The following is a 25,577-nucleotide window of genomic DNA, read 5'->3' on the forward strand; positions in this document are numbered from 1 at the left end:
ATCTTTTTCAGCACTATACTCAAATGTCCTGTTATCACTCAGGTCTTCCCCTGACCACTCAATTTCAAACAGTGCCACCCGCTTCACTCTGAGCCCTCTGCATTCTTCTTCCCTGCTTTACTTTTTTCCATAGCATTCAGTAATCAAACATTACCAACTGTTTGCAAAAATGTGAAGGACAAGAACAATCTCTCTGCTCTGGAAGTTTGTTCATTTGAAATGAGAGTTATAAAGGCATTTATTATATTATCCCTTTTACTTTTCTATATTGAGATCTTTAATATTAAATAAGATTACTAAATTTATTATGAGTCTTTTCAATTATGTGCACAAATACAAACAATTAGAAGTTAAAAAGAATGTCTGCAATAATCTATTCCTAACAGATTACATTCAGTTATTTTACACTGCATAAGCTGCAACCATTTATAAATGATTTATATTGGCCTTCAAAAACAAATGTCTGCTTAGAGTAAATAATGAAGTCAATAGGTAAAAAAAAATCTATGAAACTTATGGTAATAAATTATCATTCAAAATATAATATTCAAATTAAATATGTAGACTGAACTACTATTTATAAAAAAGTTTCAAGACCCATAAGCCCCACTGAGTAATCTAAATTTCTACTTTTTAATATATTTGCTATTTATGATACATCAAAGAAATTTAAGAACAAAAAGGCCAAGAAAGAGGCAAAACTATTATGGAATTTAAGTTTATTATTATTAAATATTTATTAGCTGAAAATTTAATGTTTAGCAAAAATGATTTTCCAAAATCTCAAGAAAAAAAGACAATTGATATTAAACTAAACAAGAGAATATCTTTTAATACTATTAAGTTAAACTTGCCTTAATGTGTTGTTAATTGCTCCCAGTTTATTAGCTTGCTCACAATCTTGTAATTCTTTGGTATTGTTTGCCACTTTCAAGTACTGCAAGGAAGTTAACCATAAGTTTAAGAACAATTTTCTCTTGCTCAGCTTCCACTAGCAGAACAATCTGTCAATACAGATATACATTAAATATAGATGCATCCTATTATCAAAATCCCTAACATATATAAGAAATAGTAATAAAAATGAGGCACAAATTTCTACCTATTAAACAAGCAAAGACGAACATTTTAACAACTGGCATCAGTGCATTGGTGATGACAAATCCGGAAACTCATTTGGGATAGAAATTTAATAAAATCTAGAGTAATAAAAATGTATAAATTCTTAAAACTAGCAGTGTTATTAATGAGACCATATCTAAGGCAATAATTTAAAAACAAAAGGCAGGATTACCTTCCAGAGTTATTTGTTAATGTCTTGTTATGTTGAAACAGGCATGGCCTATGGTCCAGCAATCCTACTTCTAAACCCAGACCTAGAGGAACATTACCTATGTGCACAATGAGACAAAATACTAGTGCATCATTTTTTGCAATAGCAAAAACTGGAAACAAGTGAAATGTTGATGTATAGAGGACTTTTACTCCGTATAAGGTCATATAACTGACTACTATATAGTTATCAGAATGAATGAACAAAATCCACAGATATCAAAATAGAAAAAAATTCAAAACCCTAAGAATAAGTAAAGGCTGGGCACTGTGGCACGTGTCTATAATCCCAGCTACTTTGGAGGCTGAGTCAACCTGGGCAACTTAGTGAGACACTGTCTAAAAAAGGCTGGGGAACACATAGTATAGAGGTAGAGAGGCCCAAATTTGCTACCAAAGAAGGAAAGAAAAAAAAAAAAAGAGTTTTCAACCTGAAGAAATAAATAAATATCTAAAATTTTAAAAAAATTTACACAAAATAATCTACATAATACTTCTGGATAAGAGCATAACAAGAATATAAAACCACAGAAAAATGGTTTCCTGGGGTGGGGGGAAACATGGAATTGAGGAGATGTTGTGGGCTTTAACTGCCTTTATATGGTTTTATTATAGATTTGAAACAAAGATATAAGAAAGTGAGCACATACAATACATGGGAAAGTGCAAGAAGAAAATGGAGAGAATGCATAAGAGGAAGGCAGAAAGAGGAAATGATGATCTTCAATACACACGTCCAATAGTGAAAAACTAAAAGTAAACTGGTACCCAAAAATATAAATTGAAAAATTAATTATGGCATGCTCCTAAGAACAAAAAGGTAATCTTTAATAAGGGGAGTTTAACAACATCTAAAAATGCACTCTGCTCAAAACAGCCTAATTATTTTCTTCATCCAATAGAATCCTGAATCTTAACAGGTAGACTAGTTGAAAGAGAAGATTAAAAGCACCCATGTGATAAAACGCTTGTTGAATAGGTGATCTGACGCTAAATTACAGTTCAAAGTTCTTCTAAAAGTTCCACAGACAGACCTGAAATAACTTCAAAAGGAGCTAGGAATATAGGACCGTTCAGCTTGCTGCAAGGATTAGGGATTTGGAATCCAGAGGCAAAACATCTCCTGGCCCAACTAACTATACTATGGTTTTCTGCGGCAATGACCTGTCAAGTATTATAAATGACAAGTGTTACTTTGTAAAGCAGAAATATTCAAGGAAGAAGTGACTCACCTTATTAGAAGGCCCGGCTTTAATTCCAACTGGAATTTTACTCTTAAAAGAACAATAACAACAATTTAGAAAGTGATTCAAAGCATTTTATCCTACGGGGAGCAAATACACATTCATTCAAAATGTTTTCATAATACCTCTTGGGATAAAAGCAAAGAATTATACCGGTTTATAGACTAGTATGTCAGAGTGTCTAAAATTCAGCTCTAATAATTTTTAATGATATTTATTCTTTAAAATTCACACTATTTTTAGGGTTAAAAAAATTGACACTCTTCCATAAACTTTCTAACTACAGAAAAGGAAGCTTTTAAATTTTTCAAAAATATTTCATATACTTTGCTCAACTTTAATTTCTGCTGAGATGACATTTAAAATTTAGGCAATTATGGATTACAAGAAGATAAGAATCAGATTTCACAGGCAACCCTAAGGTTTATCAATCTACATAATCTAGGATTTGAAAATGGAAAAAGCTAATAATTCATGTTAGGCTTTAATAAATGAATTTATGAAGTATTTCCAAATCGAACTTAAAACAAAAATCATACCTGAAAGAAAACAATCCCAGATTGATCCTTTGATCAACTCAGGACTGAATTCTAAACTTGACTACTTATGGGCTAGCAAATAACTGCAAATTACCTATTAAAAATTGTTCATATTTCATAAATTTTAACAAAATATTCAGAACAAATATTTCCTGTCAGGATGAAGAATACAAATAATGATCATGATAAATTATTTTCTCTAATCAATGAGACTATATAGATAAAATATAGGCAGCAAATAACATTTTTATCACTTGAGTATTTTTTTCTAACAAATCTAATAGGGGGCAGGAGAGAAAATTATAAAACTCAAGTAAAATCTAGATAGTCAGAGTTATAGGATTCTGAAATAAATTTTAACCGGAAGCACCCTCTGACCACTGTATGTACTCCAGTCAGTATAGTTTGCTAAAAGTTAGAAGCTTTATAAAAGATTTGCTGGAGAACATAATGACTTAAACAAATCTTAGATACAAGTCATGCAGAAATTGCTATGAGTAACAAAAACATCCCCAAAAAGAATTATTAAAAGCAATGGTAAATTTAAAAAAAAGAAAAAAAAAACTTCTAAAATCAACCATAAAACTTGGACTTGGTATTGCCACTAACTCAAATAACATGAAGCAGTCTGTAAACTACAAAGTAACCTTCACAATTAAATTAGATTTCAAATTCTAGAAAGCAAACTGCATCACAAGGTTGGGTGCAATATGAAATGCCTAATAAATTTTTCCCCAAAGACAGACAAATACAAAAATCCTCATCTTACATGAAGAATCATTAAGAAGGTGAGTATCTCTGGAGAAAAGGAATGAAGGAATGGGGAATCTTTAAATGTCTATGTGTTTTACTTCCTATGTTTGGGGTTCTTCTATAATTTAACACTTTAATTTCTGTTATGGTTTAGATGTGAGTTTTTTAGTTTTTGTCCCCCAAAAGCTCATGTATAAGACAATGAAAGAAATTTCAAAGGTGAAATAATTGGGTTATGAGTTCCCTAACACAATCAGTGTCATTAATCCCCTAACATGGATTAACTGGGTTGTACCTATAAGCAGGTATAGAGTGTGGCTGGAGGGGGTGGGTCACCAGAGACGAGCTTTGGGGTTTATATTTTTTCCCCTGGTTAATGGAGCTCTCTCTCCACTTCCTTATTGCCATGTCTGAGCTGCTTTCCTCCTCCAAAACCCTTCCACCATGGTGTTGTGCCTCACCTCGGACCCAGAGCAACAAGAGTACCTCTGAAATCATAAGCGTCAAACTAGAGCCATTGAAATCTCTGAAACCATGAGCACCAAACTTTTTCTTCTCTAAAATTCTTGTCAGGTCTTTCAGTCACAGCAGCAAAAAAAGCTGACTAAATAGTTTATTATTATTAGAAACTTAACAAAGGAGGATAATCCATGATAGACAGTGAATTGACTTGGAAAGCAAACAACTTAGAAATACATAATCTATATCAAAGCCAAATAACTTACAACTCAAACTCAGCAGTAAGAAAAAACTTCATTTAAAAATGGGCAAAGTAGGGCTGGATATGGGGCTCAATGACAGAGAACTTGCCTAACATTTTATAAAATTTTTTTTTAACAGTTTTTGCTATAATTCAGTTTTATAGATTAGACATCAGTATTTTATTGATGTTAATTTTATGGTAAGAAATAGTTTCTTTTTTACCTTTTTACTGGTGCATTACAATTACACATAACTTTGGGATTCATTGTTACATATTTATACATACACACAATATAATAGTATAATTTGGTCAATTTCATTCCCCAGCAACTTGCAGCAACTTGGGAGGCTGACTCAGGAGGAACACAAGTTTGAGGCAGGCCTTGGCAATTTAGGAAAGAATTGTCTCAAAAGTAAAAAATGTTTCAAAAAATGATTTGCCAGGTGAGGTGGTACACACCTATAATCCCAGGGACTCTGGAGGCTGAGGCAGGAGAATTTCAAGTTTAAAGCCAGCTTCAGCAACTTAGTGAGACCCCCATCTCAAAATTAAAAGAGGTGGGCTAGGCATGTGGCTCAGTGGTAGAGAACTTGCCTAGCATGTGCGAGGCAGTAGGTCTAATCCTCAGCACCACATATAAATAAATGATTAAATAAAGGTCCATCAATAATATATATATATGTATATATATATATATTATTTAAAAAACAGAAAGGGCTGAAGATGTAGCTCAGTGGAAAGCATCCTTGGGTTAAATCTCTAGTACCAAAAAAAAAAAAAAAAAAAAAAAGAGTTTTCCTTTTAGAATGGATATGCTTTTCTTTTTTACTATTTTTTTTAATTTACCATCTTTTTAAAAATATATTTATTTTTTAGTTGTAGGTGGACATAATATTTTTATTTCATTTTTATGTGGTGCTGAGGTTTTAACCCAGTGCCTCACATGTGCTAGGCAAGCACTCTACCACTGAGCCACAACCCCAACCCTTTCTTTTACTATTTTTAAGGACAGAAAACTGGGCTGATTAAACAAAAGTCAAAGGTAAAATAAAAACAAAGCTTACAACTGATTACTAGCAAAGGAGAAGAATACAACTACTTATTCTAGATATCAAAATCTAAGGACTAGTGAAGTAGCTCCAGTGGTAGGTCCTGGGTTCCATCCCCAGTATGGGATGGGGGGAACAAAGTCTAAAATGTTTCATTCTTGGTAAAAAGCATACCCTTCATGAACAAGATATTTTTTTTTAAGGTAGAACCCTTTTTTTTATTTAATACCTTTATTTTATTTATCTATTTATTTTTATGTGGTGCTGACGATCAAATCCAGTGCCTCACACATACTAAGTGAGGGATCTACCACTGAGCCACACCCCCAGCCCCTAATTGTGTTTTCATTAAGGCCAAATGAAAACATAATTCCAAACCTCAAATGTTCTCACTTTACCCACTGAAATTCCCATCCTAAATTTGAAGTACAGGATCCAGTACTTTTTCCCCCCATTTTGGTCTATGAAACAAGATATAAACATTCTATAAAGTATGAAATAAAAGCCAATAATAGTATATTTAATCCAACATCAGGCCTCGGATTTTCCTTCCTTCCATTTCAGAAACAGAGTACATATACTTCCAATCCAGAAGTATCTCTAAACCCATTTTGGTGACAAGTATAAAATAAATGTTCAATAATCTGGTTATAAAGCAGAGCTGAAAGCATGTGAATGTTTAAAGTTCAAATCCATTGACATTAGTCTAAAATAAACAGGTTATGGTTATTTAAGCAAGTTTTTTGCTATTGTTTTATTTTTATTTATTTATTATACCTCTGGGCAGGGTTCCACATGACAGTCTTTTATTGAACAATGGCCATCTTCTGCCCAGAAAGGACATGGTCGCTTCAGATTAACCTGAGAAAAAGAATAAATTATTTTTGGTGAACGTATATTATAATTACAGAATGTTTGTCAAATGTCACTGACTACCTGTGACATGGCAGTGAGTAGGCAGAAAAAGCTTCCTTTCGTATGGCACCTATACAGTTCAGATTTTAAATGACTGAGTTTTTCAGACACCCAAATGTAATATCAATTTTTGAAATAAATGGCTATTAGTCCTGTGACACTTGAAAAAGGGAACAACTTTCAAATTCACTGCTCTTCTGAAGAACACCTGACAGCAATTTAGGACTACTATAATGTCTTCCAGCCTTCTTTTCAGGGTTCTCTTATGCATCCATTTTCTGAAGGAGTATGTACTGAGCATATGCAGTGTGTCAATCACTGGGCTAGGATTCAGGGAAACAAAGAAGCAGGAAAAGAACTCCTCCTGAACTTAAAATATACTGAAGGAAACAGAAATTAGTGTATGTTTATTTAATTGCAAGTTTAGCTCAGTATTACAAAAGAAAACCCAGAGTTGTGTAACAGTTAGGCTGGTGGATGGCAGCTTCTGAGGACTCGGGTAACATTTCAGGAGAAATGAAAGCTGGTGGAACAGGCATCTGAATAAGGCAATAAAGAGCTTGGATGGTTCTGGGAACTGAGAACCATCAGTTGGGCTCGTGTTTAGTGGGGAACAGAAATAAGGATAGAGAGAAGCCAGCAGTCATATAAGGCAATTTAAGCATGTTTTATAAAACCTCTACGTTTTCATATTCTACACTTAACGGGAACCTGGTAATTCAATAGAACAGATGGACTGCCTATACCAAAGATCTAGATTATTTATTCATTTCCTCCCTTTATATAATTATCTACTTTTCACCACCTTCCCTATCAACACTTAACTAACTCCTTAAGCTACTCTAATAGTCTCCCTGCTTCTACCACTATCTATTCTACACACCATCTATTCCACAGTTAGCTCACAAAGCAAATCATATCCCATCAATCCCAGCCAAGAATTTTTCTCTGACTTCCCATAACCCTTAAAGCAAATCCAGTTAGCAGCAAGCTCCACAGGGCCCTTCTCTAAACTGGCCTCTTACCCACTTCTCTGGCATACATCTGTAATCCCAGCTACTCCAGAGGCTGAGACAGAAGAATGGTAAATTCAAGACCAATCTAGATAACTTATAAAGATCTGATCTCAAAATATAAATTTAAGAAAGGGGTAGATACAGCTCAATGGTAGATTCAACCCCCAGTACCAAATAAATTGTGGGGGCATAGTAAAAGTATACAGTTTATGCAAGAGATCAAATTTAAATTGTTATTAACTTAAAACAGCCTGCTCTAAAATTCTGTGTAAGCCCCATTCCTAACACAAAGCAAAACCCTTCATGGATACACAAAAGATTAAAAAATAAGTATTCAGGCAATACCACTAAGAATCATCAAACCACAAAGGCAACAAGAGAAAAAGAAAAGAACAAAGGATCTAAAAAATAACCAGAACAATTAACAAAATGGCAACAGTAAGTCTTTTACCAATAACAATCTTGAGTTTAAATGAATTTTCTCCAATCAAAAGACTGAGTGGGCCTGACATGGTGGCATACACCTGTAATCCCAGCACTCAGAAGGCTGAGAAAGGAGGATTACAAGTTCAAAGCCAGCCTCAGCAATGGCAAGGCACTAAGCAATTCAGTGACACCCTGTCTCTAAACAAAATACAAAACAGGGGTGGGGATGTGGCTCAGTGATTGAATGCCCCCGAGTTCAATTCCTGGTACCACAGAAAAAAGAAAAAAAAAAAAAACAACCCAAGATCTAACTATGTGCTACCTATAAGAGACTTGTGTCTACTCTAAGAACAGAAACTGAAAATGAAGAGATGGAAAGATACTCTCCATACATGGTAACTATTAGAGGACAGGCACAGGCTTCTATCGGACAAAATAAACTGAGTCAAAAACTATGAAGAGAGGGCTGGGGATGTGGCTCAAGCGGTAGCATACTCGCCTGGAATGTGTGGGGCGCTGGGTTCAATCCTCAACACCACATAAAAATAAAAAATAAAAAAAGATATTGTGTCCACTTAAAACTAAATATTAAAAAAATGATTTTAAAAAAACTATAAAAAGAGGCAAAGAAAGTCATATCATGATAAAGGGGTCAATTCATCAAGAAGTTATAATAATTACAAATATTCATGTACCAACATTAGAAAACCTAAATATATAAAGTAAATATCAATAAATCTAAAGGGAGGAACAGAATGCAATACAATAATAGGAGACTTTTTCTAAGGCAAGTTAAAAAAAAATAAAGAAAAAAAAGAAACACTCGATTCAACAATTAGTACAGTGACGCAAACCATCGTCTCATCTCTCCTGGATCACTGCCATTGCCTTTCACTAGTTTCCCCTTCTTTCTCCTTATTCTTTAACAATTCATTTTCAATGTTTCAGAGTGATCTTTTGGTAAGTGCTTAAAAATCCACCAACTCACCTCACAGTGACTGATCATGCCTTACATGATCTGGTGGCCCTGCTCTCCTCCCCTTGTTCACTGACCTTGCTGTTCCTCAAATACAGGGACACTGTAATCTCAGGAATTTTGCTCTTGCCTTTGCCTAGAATGTTCTTTCTCCAAATATCCACTTAGTCTGCTTTCTTACCTCCTTTAGATTTTCCTTAAATGACACCTTCTCAGTTGGCACTTATGAAGATATTAAATTTTGGCTCATCTGTTATGCAACAAAAGCTAACTAATGCACAGTGCCAAGAAGTGAACTGTGGCAGACACCGTAACACACTAGTCAGACCTCCTTCCAGGATGAAGAGCTTATAATTACCCTAGCTTCTGGAAATGTTGAAGGCAGACAACCTCAGCTGAAGAGATCCACCTTGGCAAGGCTGCATTCCACTTTCCTACAAATAAAGGTAGACTGTTGTTTCTATCTTTATTTCCTTGCTTGTTGAATCATAAATATGTGTTTAAAACTAACCTCTTAGCTTGCCTTTGTTGCCACTTATTGTATGTAGAGTATACTAGGATTGGTTAAATTTCCTTTTTATTAATTTCACAGGTAGGCAGAATTACAAGAGGAGTAGATATCACTAACACTCTAGACTTGGAGCTAAGTGCAATAAACTAGAATAGAGCATTACTCTCTTTTAGGCGAGAGTATGAGTAAATTTTGTCTGTATACCAAACAATTTCACTGCGTTGGCAGGAGCATTTTTTAAACTGCATGTATAAGAGAAAAGATGAGATTATATATTGAGCAGCTGTTATTACAAATAGCTATTATATGTTATTATATATTGCTATTTTTGCCTATCCAACTTCCATTTTTTCCTTTTTCTGTAACAGTCCCCAAATTTACCTTAGAGAAACAATAACTTGTTTATATTCATGGAAATTCATTATCAACTAAGGTGTCCTTTCTTCTTTGGATGAAGGGTTCACATAAACATACTGGAAGTAATCAAGGCTCCCTCCTCCAGAAATTTTGTTACAAAAATATAGGTAAATGGGGACTGGGGTTATAGCTCAGTGGAAGAGCCCTTGCCTAGCACAGGGTTCGATTTTCAGCACTACATATAAATAAATAAAAAATAAAGGTCCATTGACAAATAAAAAATAAAAAAATAGGTAAATGGTTCATTAGTGACTGCTGTAGTTTCATCTTTTCTGAAGTATATTCATTTTTGTAAATTATTCCATAGCTTTTCTGAAACTGTTTTGCTAGTCAACAAAAGTACTCTACCTAGGATACCTAAACCATTATTTCTTCATTTGAAAAATGTGGATAATATTAACATTTGGGTGTGATGATTAAATGAGATATCCACTCATTCAAATATTTGAGTGTACCTACTGATCAGGCCTTGTAGAGATAAAGAAATAGAAGATGAAACCCCAAAACACAAGAGGTGAAAGAATGGGGATTATGAGAGATTAAGTGGAGATGTGTCCTGGACTTTCTGTGAAAACACAGTCTTTGACAGAAGAAATGCTTTCTCCATTGTATTAGACTGAACCATATGTAACCATTTTTCAACCATTTAGGCAACAATTTCATATAATTTAATCTAATAGTAGGAAGGAAGCATGAGAAATTATCTCCCAACACAGATTCATATAGATTTAGTGGTAGGAATTAGAAGCACTGTCTCCTTTGAATGTAAAATGCCTAGATTAAAAGACATTAAATAATTTGTCTAGGTACAGATTACTCTTTGGTATAAATTCATAGAATCTACATCCCTAAGGAATTTTGTATGAAGCAGAAATATTCATATTTTTTTGAACAGTCTTGGTCCTGACTGAAAAAGCAGATAGGGGAAGTATTAAATCTTTACTTTTCTAATTCATCTTCTTGTATAGTCTCTTCACAGTTTTATAGGTTGTACAGGAAGACAAATTAGAAGAGATGGTGTTTCTTTACCCTCAAAATATACTTAAAGGATTAAGATACTCTATCTAGAATCAGGATAAAAAGATAATCATCATGCTCAATTTTTAGAATAAACTAAAAATGAAAATCAAATAAATTATAAATCAAATGAATCCTGAGAGGAAGAACAAAGGTAAAGCCCCTAAATCAGTTTTTAAAATAGTGTTCTAAAATGCAAAATAATTGTTCTTAGGAATATTAACTATTGCCATATTTAAAGGCCGTTGCTATCTTAAACTAATACTAGTATTTTGTGAAAGTCTAAAGTAGAACTACTACTAGATGTCAAAACCAATTCTGCAGAATGGTCATGTTGGACTTGTGGCCTCAGCCTGGCTTGCCAGCCCCCTGAGAGACCTATTCAATCCACATCTTCTGCTGCCCTACTTTGTACTGCTAACAATGCCAGCACTCAGCTGTGAGGCCATCAGCACAACCCAAAGTCTAGTAGTGTGTCCAGATGGCAGGACCTACTTTAAAGGAAGGTGGACAAAGTAAGTCTCTTGCATTTTCAGCTTCTGTAAAGGGAGGAATGGTGTGCCTCAAAACCAAAACTAAAAGCTCAGGAATTCCCCAGAGGAAGGAGGCTCAGATTCCCTCTCCCAACCCCCACACACAGGAGGAAGCTTTATTCTGCTGGACTTGGGAGAGGCAGACTCTCAGGAACCTTCACTTCAGTAAGCCCTCTTGGGCTTCTGCCTGTTCTCTCAATCTGCTTCAGCTCATCCTGCCTCCTCTTCTTTTCCATGGCTACCCGCTCCTCTCCTCTTCTACCCAGAGTTTTAGGTAACTGTAGCACTTGGCTCAGATTCTTAATGTTTAATAAAACCAACAGGTTTTCACTATCATACTCAATATATTCAAATGATAAAATGCAGGATGCTGAGAGGAAGCAAAATGGATCTTCCAAAGCATCATAAAATTCACATCTAGAGACAGCATTATTTTCAAATTTTCCAAAGAATAAAAAACTACAACCTTACCTTGTAATAACGAAAATAGTCTCGCTCTTGCAATTGTTTTATTTTGGGGAAGATTTTGTAGGTATTGAAATTGTCAATGCTGGTAATATCACATAGGCAATCGTCCAGAACTCCAACCACCTAAAATTTGCATATGTACATAAAAATTTAAATATGTAAGTTACTGATATTTCAACCTTTATAGATTTGCTTTATTATATAAAAGATTGATGGTCAAAATGAAAAATAAGAATTCTCGGGGCTGGGGCTGTAGCTCAGTGGTAGAGTGCCTGCCTCACACGCATGAGGCACTGGGTTCGATCCTCAGCACCACATAAAAACAGGTAAATAAAATAAAGGCATTGTGTCCAACTACACCTAAAAAATAAATAAATAAATAAATAAATAAATAAATAAATAAATGGGGGCGGGGAAAATTCTCCTTCCTTTACCTACACACACATAAAATCCAAGTAGCCACTGAAATCTAAAGCAATCTCTTCCCAGACTGGCCCAGAGGTCACAGACTATAATAACACTGCTGCATCTTCAGGTCATTTTCTTTCTGTTGTTGTTGTAGAATGCCTTTACTTTGTTTTCATGTGGTGCTAAGGATTGAACCTAGTGCCTCACACATGTTAGGCAAGCATTCTTCCACTGAGCTACAGCCCAGCCCGCCTAGGGTCCTTTTTAATTTCAATACAGGGTCTCACTAAGTTACTAAGGCTGACCTAGAACTTGAGATCCTCCTGCCTCAGGCTACAGACTCACCTGATTACAGGCATGAACCATTTCCCTGGGCTCACAGTATTCTTTAATATGCCTCTTCATTTACTTTTAAAAGCATCCTATACATAAGGTACTATTAGCCTCATTTTACATAAAAGGAAATTAAGCTTTGGTAAGCCTAATTTTTCCAAAGTAAAAATGAAACTTATCCCCAAATCCACACCAGACTTTAAAACTCATGCTCCTGTCCACTACTCAAAGTATCCATTAAGCCAAGAAGAAAATTTGGTATTTACAAAGTAAATTTAAAATTCAAAAATTCTATAATCATTATTCACTAAGTTAAAAATGAGACCGACCAACTGATATGCGACTTTGATGAATCTTCCAGGAATTATCCCAAGTAAAAAAGTCAATTCCCAAAATTTACAAACTGTATGACTCCATTTACAGAATATTATTGAAATGAAAAATTTTTAGGAATGCAGAAAAGATTTTGGTTGCCAGGCTTTAAGGATTATAATAGAGGACAGAAGTGGGAGTGGGGAGTCAGATGAGGTTGAAGCAGACAAAAAAAAAAAAAAAAACCAAACAGGAAGGACTTCTAAAAGTGTTAAGGAAATCATTGAGTATTTTTCATTGTGGTGGTAGATACTCAAAGCTACAGGTGATAAAGTTGTACAGAACACACACAAATGAGACAAGTAAAACTGGAGGAATCTTGCTCTCTCTGTATGGAAATAAAGGAATACAGATCCAAAAAAAAAAAAAACTGGAGGAATCTGAATAAAGTCTACAGATTCTATTACTAACATGTCCTCTTTATGATACCAGATATGTTCACAAGCTGTTACCAGGGGGATAATTGCATAAAAAGGACATGGCATTTCTCTGATTTTTTTTATTTTTTATTTTTTTATTTTTTTAGTTATAGTTGGACACAATACCTTTTTTCCATTCATTTATTTTTATGTGGTGCTGAGGATGGAACCCAGGGTCCCGCACATGCTGGCGAGTGCTCTACCACTGAGTCACAACCCCAGCCACTGATTATTTTTTTAAATTGTATATGAACTTACAACTATTTCCTTTCAAATTTTCAACTGAGAACAAAAATGGGCCCCAGGTTACTACAGGCTATTTAGTGATCCAGGAGTGGAAACTAGCCCCTTGCTTAGTTATATCTTTCTTCCTAGGAGTGTAAAGATGACCCAAACTCCCTACAACATAAAGTTAAGAGCTATATTATCTTGAGATAAGGAATAAGGGATCATTATCAAGAATTTGGTTCTGGAGTTCTATATGCTTTCTTTCATTTCTAGCCTGATAACAATGGGGTGAGGGAATCAAAACGCAAACCAAAATACTTTCTAGATTTTAAAATATTTTATCTAGTAATCACTATTTCCCTTTCTAATATTTTTTTAGTTGTAGATGGATACATTTATTTGTCTTTATGTGTTGAGGATCAAACCCAGTGCCTCACACATGCTAGGCAAGCACTCTAAAACTGAGCTACAACCCCAGCCCAGTAATCACTATTTCTTATGCATTTTTCTGTTCACTTTGTTCAATTTAGGAGGCTGAGGCAGGAGGATAGCTTGAGCCTAGGAGTTCAGTGGCAGTATAACCATCTCTTAAAAAAAAAAAAAAAAAAAGAAAAGAAAAGAAAAAAACACTGCTTTATGTTTCCCTTGTAAAACAATGTATTTAAAAATTTTCCCCCATTTTTGAACTTTAATGAAATATGTAAATTCTTCTGTAATGTACTTCTGTTGCTAACATTTTATTTTGACATCTGTCCATAATGATTCGTTTTACAGTAGTACATTCATTTTCCCAGTTAAAAGTGTTGTATTATATGAAAATAATCACAATTTATTCATTCTGTTACTGATTCATAGAGTAGGCAGAATGACCCTCCCAAAGATATCCATGCCCTAATTTCTGCAGCTTTGTAATGTTATTTCACATTACAAAAGGAACTTTAAAGATATAATTAAGGATCTTGAGATGGGAAGACTATACAGATTATTCAGTACAACAGTTACAAACTTCCTTATAAAAGAAGAGTTAGAGAAGATGCTGCATTGTTGACTTTGAAGATAGAGGAAGAACTCACAAACCAAAGATCACAGAAGCCTCTAGAAGACTGGATCCCCCCCACCAGAGCCTCCAGAAGGAATGCGACCTTGCTGATATCTTGATTTTTAACCCTGTAAAACCATTTTCAGATTTCTAACCCCCAAAAATAGGAGATAATAAATTTATGTTGTTTTAGGTCACTAAGTTTGTGTTGATTTTTAGCAACAATAAGAAAATAATACAACATACTTAGGATCTACAAATGCTATACAAATATTTTTGTATATGTATGGTGATATACACATGCAGGAGTTTGTCTAGGTTGTAATGATTAGGAATAGAGTGCAATAAGTACATTTCAGCTGTACTAGGGAATAACAGGCTGATTTCCAAAATAGTTCTAACAATTTATTATGTCACCATCAATGGACTGGGGTTAATGGTAAGCCATATCATAGTATTTGATATTAATCTATTCTTTAATTTTTGCCAATCTAATAATGTGGAATGGTATCTGGTTTATGTTTGTTTGCACTAATGAGGCACTATGTTCATGTTTTAGGAGACATTTGTATTTATTATTGTATGCAATGTCTATCTTTAGATCACTTGTCCTTTTCATAATGACCTACTACAAGGAATCAATACAAATTTTTTCCTATTCTCTTAGACCTTCTTCCTCTATCCTATTATGTCTCTGGAGTTCTCTTTAATATTTATTATCCTGTTGTCTCTTGAGATTTCCTTGTGAGTAATTTATTTGCATTTACCTTCCACTTATTCATTTACTTATTCAATAAATTTACTAACAAACTTTGTATCATTCTCCATGCTGAGAATATGGATTTAGAAAAAAACTAAAATTCTCTGCCCTTGAGGAGCTTATATTCTATAAGAGAACGGGAGAAAATAAAGTACAAAGGCTGTCAGGTAGTAATGAATAGGGAATGGGAACAGGGATTGCAGAATTGGAGCTACTATGATTTTAGACAGCCACATGAAGGAATTTTGGTAAACCCTGAAGGAGGGAAAGGAGCAAGAATGAAAATATATGAAGAAAAAGCATTACAATAAATTATAAGGAATATTAAGTGCAAAGGTCCTGAGACAGTAAGCCTGCCCAAAGTTTCTGAGGAACAAGGAGTACCATGCAATTAACTAAAAAGAGAATTAGGAGACCACTATAAGACTTTAGTTTACTGAGCCTAGGGTGTTTGCTCACACCAAACAAGTCTCCAGATCTAAGAGATTGATTAGGTATCCAACAATTCAATTCTGATACTAAATATCCAGAATCAGTGCCAACTCTAATTAGTTAAGGTGAAAGTCCCAAAATACTGCCCCAACTTCAAACCAATCTCAAACCCTGGGTCACTCGTTCTTCTGACTGACTGACTATAAATCTGGGTCCCAGGATCCCCTTTTTCAGGTCCAGTAATTTGTTAGAATGATTCATAGAACTCAGAAAAGCACTTTAATTACCTTTTAATCAATTTATTATGAAGGAAACAACTCAGAAACAATCAAATGGGAGAGTATTAGTGGGAGATGGTTTGAGCTTCTATGCCCTCTCCTCATCACCCTCCCAGTATGTCAGTGTTTTCATACCCCACAAGTTTATCAACTCTTAACAGCTCCAGAGTCCAATCACTTGTCTTTCTGGTGATCATGCTCATCATGAGGCTAAATATGGGCTTCACCCTAAGTCACCTCATTAGCATAAACTCAGGTATGATTGAAAGGGACTCATTGTGAACAATAAATTATCACTTAATACTTTCATCACTTAGAAAATTCCAAGCATTTTAGGAGCTCTGTGCCAGCAATCAAACAAAAACCAAATGTATGTTCACAATATACCACACTGAGTGAGGCAAGAATATACCACACTGAGTGAGGCAAGAAGCTACTGGAGAGTCTTAAGCAAAGGGTAAAAGTAATATAGACTATCAGCTGAGGAAAGAGGGATTTTCTTGTATATACTATGATCAGAGATGGGGACATTTTAGATAAGGGGACATGTCAGATAAAGTGACACTTCAGCAGAAACTAAGATATGAAGAGATGGGTGAACTGTATGAACACATAAGTGTGTTAGGTAGAACAGTACAAATACCATGAAGGAAGAAAACACTTGCGTTGGTCAAATTATACAGTTATACTGTGCACATAAATAATAAACATACTTGCAATGTTTGAAGAACAAGCAGGCCAGGGTTGCTGGAACATGTATAAGGAGAAGGTCTTGGGAAGAGTAAATTTGAGAGGAAAAATCAGCAATTTCCTAATAATCAAGTCTGAGATACTTATTAATCACCCAAGTGGAGATGTTAAAAGAAAAGTTAGATACACAGATGTAGAATTGAGAATACTAATCTGGAGACTTAAATCTGTCAGCAATACTGATGGTATGGTATTTAAATGCAAGAGACTAGATGAAGAAGATAAAGAAACAGTACAAGATGTGAACTCTGAAGTTTAAATGACTGGCAGTCAAGGGCAGAGGAGGAACAAGCAAAGGATACTAAGAAAGACTGCTCCATCACACGGGAAGGACACTAGAAAAGTACTGTAAACACCACTGTACTCAGACCAGCCACCAAAAAAGTTATTGTGTCCTGAATGTCAAAAGAAGAAAGTTTGGGCTGGGGATGTGGCTCAAGTGGTAGCGCGCTCAAGTGGTAGCATGCATGAGGCACTGGTTCGATTCTCAGCACCACATAAAAAGAAAATAAAGATATTGTGTCCACCTAAAACTAAAAAATGCATATTATTTTAAAAAAAAGAAAAAGATACTCAATGAGGAGCTATGAAAAATGCTGTCAAAAGATAAAGCTGTGGTTTGAAAACTATTGGCCTTAACAACAAGGACACTGGTAACCTTGACAAGAGCAGTTTCAGAGGAGTGTTAGGGACAAAAGTCTGACTGGAACGGAACAAAGAGAAATAGGAGGAAAAAAGACAATGCTTTTCAATTTTTCTTGAAAGAACAAGAAAAATGGGGCAGAAGAGAAGAGTGGATCAAGAAAGAAGATGTAAACAATATTTTTGTTTTTGAGGTACTGGGGATCAAATCCAGGGCCTCCCATATGCTGGGGAAGTGTTCTTCTAATGAGCTACACCCTTATCCCAATAGCTTGTTTTATGATGACAGTAACATTTTATTAGAGAAGTAAAAACCAATGATTCAAAAGAGAAAGGGAACACTGTTGGAACCATGTCCTTGAAGGGGAAAGATATGGGCCCTAAAATATATGTGGAGGAAATGGTTTTTGACAAGAACTATTCATAAATAGTTCATCCATGGTAACCAATAGGAAATCAAACCTATAGGTAAAGAGCCTTGTAAGTGGATAGATATGAATTACTCTGTGGAAATTCTCTTTTGATTGCTCCAATTCTGTTCTGCATGAAGCGGAGAGTAAGAATGGAAGAGAAAGTGATGGGGGAAAAAAAAAAGACAGGATGTGGCTAATTCAATAATCATTTCTTCAAGTCAGGCACAGTGGTGAATGCCTGTGATCTTAGCTACTCAGGAGACTGAGGCAGAAGAACTCAAGTTCAAGGACAGGAAACCTAGCAAGACCCTGTCTCAAAATAAAAAATAAAAAGGGCCAGGTATGTAGCTCAGTAGAAGAGCACCACTGGGTTCAATTCCCAGTACTGAAAAAAAAAATCATTTCTTCAGATGGGTATAATCAGTTATTTAATCCATCCATTGAAACTTTATTTCTTCACCTATTATTTTTTAATCCTTTTGGTCATTCTTTAAATTTCTTATTCCATTTCTATACTTTCAAGCTTCTTTTTTTTTTATTTAAACATAGTAATCAAAGATATTCAACTACCTGATAATTTCATTATGTTTCTGTTTCTAATACAGATGCTCCTCAACTTACAACATGAATACATCCTGGAAATTGAAACTATCAAGTGGAAATGCCTTTGAGACACCTAACTTACAAGACATCACAGCTTAGAAACACAGTACCCTGTATAATATAGGGGGTTACCCTCATGCTCACCAGGGAGCTATAGCCCACTGCCATTGCTCAGCATTGAGAGAGTGACAGCTACCCACAAAAAGAATACAGTTTGTGCTGAAAGAGTGTTGCTTTCATACCATGTATAACTAAGCATGTTTCGGGTTAAAATACTGTCTAAATATAAAACTGAAAAATCATAAAATGATTAAGGGGGACCCACTGCAGGTCAAGAACTGTCTGCACCTGATTCATGGTGCCCCGTTTTCAGATTTCTTTTTTAACTATTATGTTTATTCTTCCTGACACTTTATCTTCAAAAATTCTTTATGATTTGAGTTAAAATTAAATTTCTCCAGAGGGAATGGATATTTGCTTTCCCTGGTAACCTGGGGGATACAAACTTGGAACTGCTATAAATTAAATTTTCTACATGAAACTTTTCCTAGCATAAGTGGTAGGAAGTAAGCCTGCAAACTTTGTAAGGATTGGCTTATGCTTACAAATTGTCAAGGGAGTTTCCCCCCCTCTTCTAGCAAGTTTCTTTACTTTCCTCTTATGGCAGGATTCATTACTCATCTCTTACGTTGAGGATGTAGCTTTTTGGACTACAAGTTTATGATGGGGTCTCTCATCAGTTTCTTCTCTTTGGGCAGACATAGGTATTATTTCTTACCCAGTCCACCCCATAAAACTGTTACAGCAGAAGCTCAAAGGGTTTGAGAGAATCTCCAGAGTAATGGACTGGTACAGCATGATCGGAGCCTCAAGTGGCTGGCTTTCAATTTGCCTGAGTGCTTTGAAGGTTCCTTGAATTCATGCCTCCTCAGAAAGGCCTTTAGGATTTCCAATATCCCCAGATGAAATTACGTTTTCTAGAAAGACTGTTCTATCACTTACTTGTATTTGTTTAGCTCACCGTACTATATACTACAAAGCATAGTTACATTTTTTTAAATTTTTTGTCAGTTATTAGATCATTTATTTATTTATATGTGGTGCTGAGACTCAAGCCCAGTGCCTCACACATGCCAGGCAAGTGAGCTACCGCTGAGCAAAAGCCCCAGTCCCTACATGTTTACATTTATAAGAAAATGGAGCATGAGATACAAATATTTTGTGTGCTCAAAAATTTTTCCTTGCTTTCATTACATTTAAAATATATATCTCCTTAAATGACTATTTCCTTGTGAATAGAGGCATTTTTCAAAAATTCTAATTATTTCCTTCAACTTTACTATTTTTTTACCAATTTAGTATATATAAGTGGAAGAACTTAGCTCTACTTAGTTCTTGCTCTCTGCTTTTCTATACTACAGGGAAACAAATACACTGAAAAAAACTGTAAGCAAAAAGAAGTCTGTATTAGGGCTCCAGTTTAACATCACTCAAGTTCTCTGAACTTCAGTTACCACTATGGCCCAACTTCTGAGAGATGTACCAAAAGACACTACATTAGAAAGTACCACTGGAGGGGCTGGGGTTGTAGCTGAGCAGTTGCATCCTTGCCTAGGGCGTGCAGGCCCTGGGTTCGATCCTCAGCACCACATAAGAATAAATAAATAAAATAAAGGTATTGTGTCCAACTAAAAAATAATATTTTTTTAAAAAAAGAAAATACCACTGGAAATAAAAAATATATCCACTCTATTTGGCATGATATAACTTTGAACATGCACAAATGTTTAACTGTGTGTGTGTGTGTGTGTGTGTGTATATATATATATATTTTTTTCACTTGATATAAGGAAATTATAAGTACAGATGAAAGGCTGGGGCTGTAGCTCAGTGGTAGAGCACTTGCGTCGCACATGTGAGGCACTGGGTTCAATCCTAAGCACCACATAAAATAAATATGGTACTGTGCTTTTCTACACCTACAAAAAATAAAATTTTTAAAAAGTACAGGTAAAAATTATAAAATTAATTATACATAATTAGTGGTAGGTAAAGAAACCTAAAAGTTTCTAGTGATTAAGTATACAATATATGCTATGTAAAAACAGAAAATAAGAAATCCCATTTTAGAAAAAATATATAAATGTAAATTCCACTCAATTAGTAATTAGAAAAAATTTTGCCAAAGACACTGTGGAAACTTTACTTTTCATAAATCTGGTAGATAAGTCCAGAATTCCACAATTTCAGTGTTTGACAAGCCGAGTCCAAGAGATGGTCAAAAAAATAATGGCCCTACAGTTATCCGCAAGGCTTATTTTAAATGCTGCTTTCTGGGTCATTGTCTGGATTCACTTAATCAGAACTCCTGGAAGTAGGGCCAGAGAATCTGCATTTTAATCTGCTCCTTACTCATACCAAAAGTTCGCCTATCTATCTATTTATTTTGGGGGGTAGTGCTGGGGTTTTAACCCAGGGCTTTGTGCATGCTAGGCAAGCATTCTACCAACTGAGCCATATCCCCAGCCCTATGGCATTCTGGGATTTAGTGCTGGACAACATTAAGCCAAGAAAAAGTCTCCAAATAAAGTAAGAAAAAATTGTTTACGTTGTTACACTCACAGTTACCGTCAATTTTTCTTAGCAACTAGCATTAATTGTTTCACATCTCCCCTCATTATCAGGCCACCTGAGACTTTTTTTTTTTTTTCCTCACAACAACGATGCCACTTTGCAGCAGGTGCAGAGAAGACGGCAGCACCTGGCAGTTTGCTGGAATTATAAATAAAAGACTCCGAGAAGGTCGGCGACCCCTCCAACTTCAGCACTCTGGGAACACCCCCTACCCCAGGACTGGCAGGGCAAGGGCTCCGCGCACGAGCCCAGACCACGGACCCCCGCCCGCGTACTCGGCGCACCTGACGGCGCCACTTCGCAGACCCAGGCGCCGGACAAGGGCAAAGCCGAGTGCTGTCCCGCGCCCGCCTCTGAGGAAGTTGGGGCGCGCTGCCCGCCCACCGCACTCATCCAGGCGAGCAAGGGGTCCGTTGGGCGGGTCGCCGCCTCGGCCCGGGTGGCGCCCGAAGGCCAGTGGGGTTTCCCACTTCCGTGCGCCCTTCTCCACGACGGCCGCGGTTCCATCCCGTCCCAGCTCCGCCGCGCTCTCGGCCGCCGAAACCATCGCCCGGACACCAGCGGGAGCGACTAGGAAGCATCGCCCCTTCCGCTGCCGACGGCCGCCGCCGAGGGCCGCCCCGCGCTCCGCCGGGGTTCGCGGCCGTTCCCGCACCTGTCGGCTCGCCCCCGCCCCGTTCCCCCTCGCACCTGCTCCCCGGCCTCCGGCTCGCTGCGGGCCGAGGGCGCCCGGCCAGCCCCCGCCCGGCTCACCTGGGCCTCGACGACGCGCGGCAGGAAGCTGAGGGAAACCAGCAGCTGCACCGCGGCCGCCGCCCCCTGCCCGGCGCCTGCTCGGCTGGCCCCCGGACTCATGCTGTCCTCCCCCGCCGCGGCCGGCCGGGCCCGTCTAGGCGAGCTGCCGGGCGACGACCCCCGAGGACGGTGGCGGGCGGCGGATCGCCTCCAGGGGCGGAGGTCTGCGCGCGGGTCTGAGGCAGGGGACGCTCTCGGGCACCCGGCAGCGGCGACTGAGGTAGGAGCGCCGCGCGCCCCCGCTTCATGCCCCGGCGGCCCCGCCCCCCGCGTCCTCGGCCGCGGCCACGCCCCCAGCGCGCGGCCTTCTGGGAGTTGTGGTCCCGGCGGCCCCCGCGGCTCCGCGGCGCAGTTCCGGAGCTAGTGGGCGGAGGCTGCTTCTCCTCACGGCCCCACGGCAGCCAGTGAGGCGAGACCACGCGGGCTCCAAAACACCCGCGGGCGGGCAGGGAGCGTGGAGTCTCCTAGGCCGGCCGCGCAGCCCGAGCCTCATCGTCTCCTTCGCTTTCCTATAGCCTCGTGTCTCCTTCGGCTGCCTGGACGCCAGCAGCGTCTTGACGAGATGGATTCAGTATTCAGCACCTCCTCCTTCAGACTCCCCAGTGGATGTCACCTCCTGCCGGGTCCCACCCCTACGGCTGCGGTGACAAGTGCACACATAATGCAAGTTAAAGCATGAGGACAGGCCAAAGTTTACTGGGAAATATGGGAACGAAGATAAACGCACAGGAAGACTTGGGGTGACTTAAGACTGAACCTGGATCCCAAATCTGACACATTCTAGTTATATGGCTTAAATTTCCACCTCAAATATTATTCTAGGATTTCATAAATGTGTATACATAAAGGGGTTAGTATAATGCATAGCACATAGGAAGTGCTCAATAAGTGGTAGCTGCTATTTGCTTATCAACAACTTTGATTTCTACAAAATGAGCAACACATCACTTCATGTAGTGAAGTGAGTCAAATTGTGATAAGTGATCTATCTCAAAATCCCATCTACAAATTACCACAAATTAAATAACTAAAACAAATTTATTATCCTGCATTCTGGAAGTCAGAAGTCCAAAATGGATCTGCAGAGCTGTGTTCTCTTTGGAAACTCTAGGAGATGATGATGTTTCCTTGGCTTTTCCAGCTTCTAGAGGCCACCTGCATTCTTTGACTCATGACCTCATATAACAGTCACTACCCCCTTCACTCTGCTTCCACCCTTATATGACTTTCCATCCTAACTCTACTGCCTCCTTCATATAAGAACTCTTGTGATTGCACTAGACCCACCCAGATAATCTATCTCAAAATCCTTAATTTAATCCCATCTACAAAGTCTCTTTTGCCATATAGGAAACATTCACAGGTTCCAGAGATGAGAACATGGGACATTTATTGGAGGCAGGGCATTAATGAATTTAGCAAACACTTTTCAGAGCACTTTCACATCTTTCATTCCTTAGGACCTGCTATAGAATCTGGGGAGTTTAGTATAAAATGAAAATGTAAGGCCCTTCTTCAAAAAATGTGAAGAATGTTGTGACAGGAAAAGCAGAGTGTTAAACAAAGTGCAGGGCCCTAGTGACTGCCCAAGTCACCTGCCCATGAAGTCAGCTCTGTCAGTGAAATGAAACTAGCAGTCTATCATTAAGGAGTTGTGGTTCCTTAAATAGAGGTGGATTTGGGGGAACCATTAAAAAGAGTGAACAATTTGTCACACTGGAGGAGGCCAATTGCTGGATACTATTACTTCAAAAGTTTTCCTCACATGTTACTTGATATGTCTGTAGCTGATGGGCTCTGATGCAAAGGCTTAAAAAGTATCTTGAATAGATGACTGAGATGGTTAAGAAACTTTGTGAATTAACAAAATCACACTAAGCATTTACATTTCCAAGATATCATCAAATCTGTTGTATTTCTTTGATGACTTTCTGGCTTGGTTAACTTGTGGCTTCCAATGAGGAAGGAAATTATTGATGAATGGCTCTAAATAAAAGTCAAGGTGATGGGGTGGAAATTTAATAACACCAGTCATTTTCTCTCTGATAGCTGAATTGTGATTAATGGACCTGCAGAGTGAGGGCAATCTGTTGTGTTTGAACAACTGTGTTTGTAGATTGTCCTGGTGTGTCAACAACTGACCACGGCAATTTTTTTTAAAAACTGGATTTCCATTTGAGACTTAATTAGAGGGGAGTTTTTGCTTGGTGATCATATTTCTGAATTTTACTGAGGGGATTTCTTCCCCTTTTCTTTTGACAAGTAATAGGGATTAAAAGTAATTCAAATCAAAGAACTTGGCTGGCTTATTACTTTTTATAGTCATTCTACCTAAAGTTTTCTTTGTTTTTCTTTAATATTTACTCAGCCGTTATATTCTCAAGTATTTTCACTGAATGGCATTAAAGCTGATAAGTGTGAATCAGTTAAAAGTACTACCATTTCTAAAGGTGTTTACAAGGTGATATATGCAGCTCGTATAAAACCTTTTATATAACAAACATATCATAGAAGTTAATGTATGATTTGGTGGGAGAGGGAAAATCCAAGTTGGGAAAACTAGAATCATAATTCTGTCAATTTCTAATTCCCACCTAACTTCTATAATGCAAAAGCCTTCACATAATCACAAAATTGTATGTACCACCTGCACACTGGGACTACTTGACTTCTACCCACTGTCCTTTCCCCTGCATCCACACGCAGGGCCCAGGACTGAACACAGGGAAGGCCAATACCATGAGTTTCTACAGTGTGAAAATTAGCATCACAGGAAACAGGAAGAAGGCCACGGAAGTGGGGACTGCAGACAGAGACAGGCAGAGGAGGTCAAGGGCATCGTAGGTGGCTGGGGGGGATGGTATGGTTCAGTATGGGTACTGCCTAAGTTCTTTCCTTCTGCAATCTATACCCCGAGCCATTGGGAAGCCAAAGGAGTTTCCAAATTCGCTGTTGTACCAGGAGCTTAAGCAAGTGTGTGCATGGAGTCCAGTCAGATGCCGCACCCTCCCCTCGTGCTGCTTCTCCAGGGGACATGAGCCTGCCCCCAGGGCTTCAAAGTCCCCCTCTCCCAGCCCCCAGTGCCTGTGGATAGCACTGCACAGCCCCATCTGGGCAGGACCTGAGCTCTTCTGACATTCCCGCTCACTTGACAGCAATTTGACTTGGGTCTGGATTCTACTTGACCCTAACAGAATCACCTGCTCTTTGGTTTCCATTTATTATGATTTCTGTTGTTCTATTTAGGGACTTCTGACGCCCTCTCACAGAGTCTCATTCTGCAAGGATCTTTTGCTACTTGAAAAGGACAACCATTCTTCATTTAGAATGTTTCATCAAAAACCCAGTGCTTCCTCCACCCCCCTCCCGTAAAAAGATATATGCTTAGTACATACTGTGCAAGGCACTAGAAGTGCCTCTTATCTGATACCTCTTAAACTGGAATCTTGGTGGAATTCTCCTTGTTTGTGACTATCCACAGTCTCCCTCAGGAGTGGAAGGAACCACCATAGTAAACTACATTCTAGAGAATCATCTCATCCTCCAAGAATGAAAAGGGCCATTTATACCTC

At 37.7% G+C, this 25,577-nt stretch overlaps 1 protein-coding gene across 1 annotated transcript in view; it reads right to left on the minus strand.

Annotated features, from left to right (window-relative positions):
- The window catches only part of Ero1b (endoplasmic reticulum oxidoreductase 1 beta), a 45,747-nt gene extending 23,489 nt beyond the window's left edge, over positions 1 to 22,258 (minus strand). Inside the window, exons 1-5 of the mRNA XM_076832076.1 lie at positions 21,964 to 22,258; positions 11,903 to 12,022; positions 6,398 to 6,481; positions 2,565 to 2,606; positions 855 to 937 (exon numbers count right to left, since the gene is read on the minus strand). Coding sequence (XP_076688191.1) covers positions 855 to 937; positions 2,565 to 2,606; positions 6,398 to 6,481; positions 11,903 to 12,022; positions 21,964 to 22,065 — 431 coding nt within the window. The 5' untranslated portion in view covers positions 22,066 to 22,258. The remainder of the gene's footprint in view (positions 1 to 854; positions 938 to 2,564; positions 2,607 to 6,397; positions 6,482 to 11,902; positions 12,023 to 21,963) is intronic.
- Between the last annotated feature and the right edge of the window lie 3,319 nt (positions 22,259 to 25,577).

This window comes from Callospermophilus lateralis, chromosome 13 (genome assembly GCF_048772815.1).
Source record: "Callospermophilus lateralis isolate mCalLat2 chromosome 13, mCalLat2.hap1, whole genome shotgun sequence".
In the NCBI taxonomy this organism is placed as follows: domain Eukaryota; kingdom Metazoa; phylum Chordata; class Mammalia; order Rodentia; family Sciuridae; genus Callospermophilus; species Callospermophilus lateralis.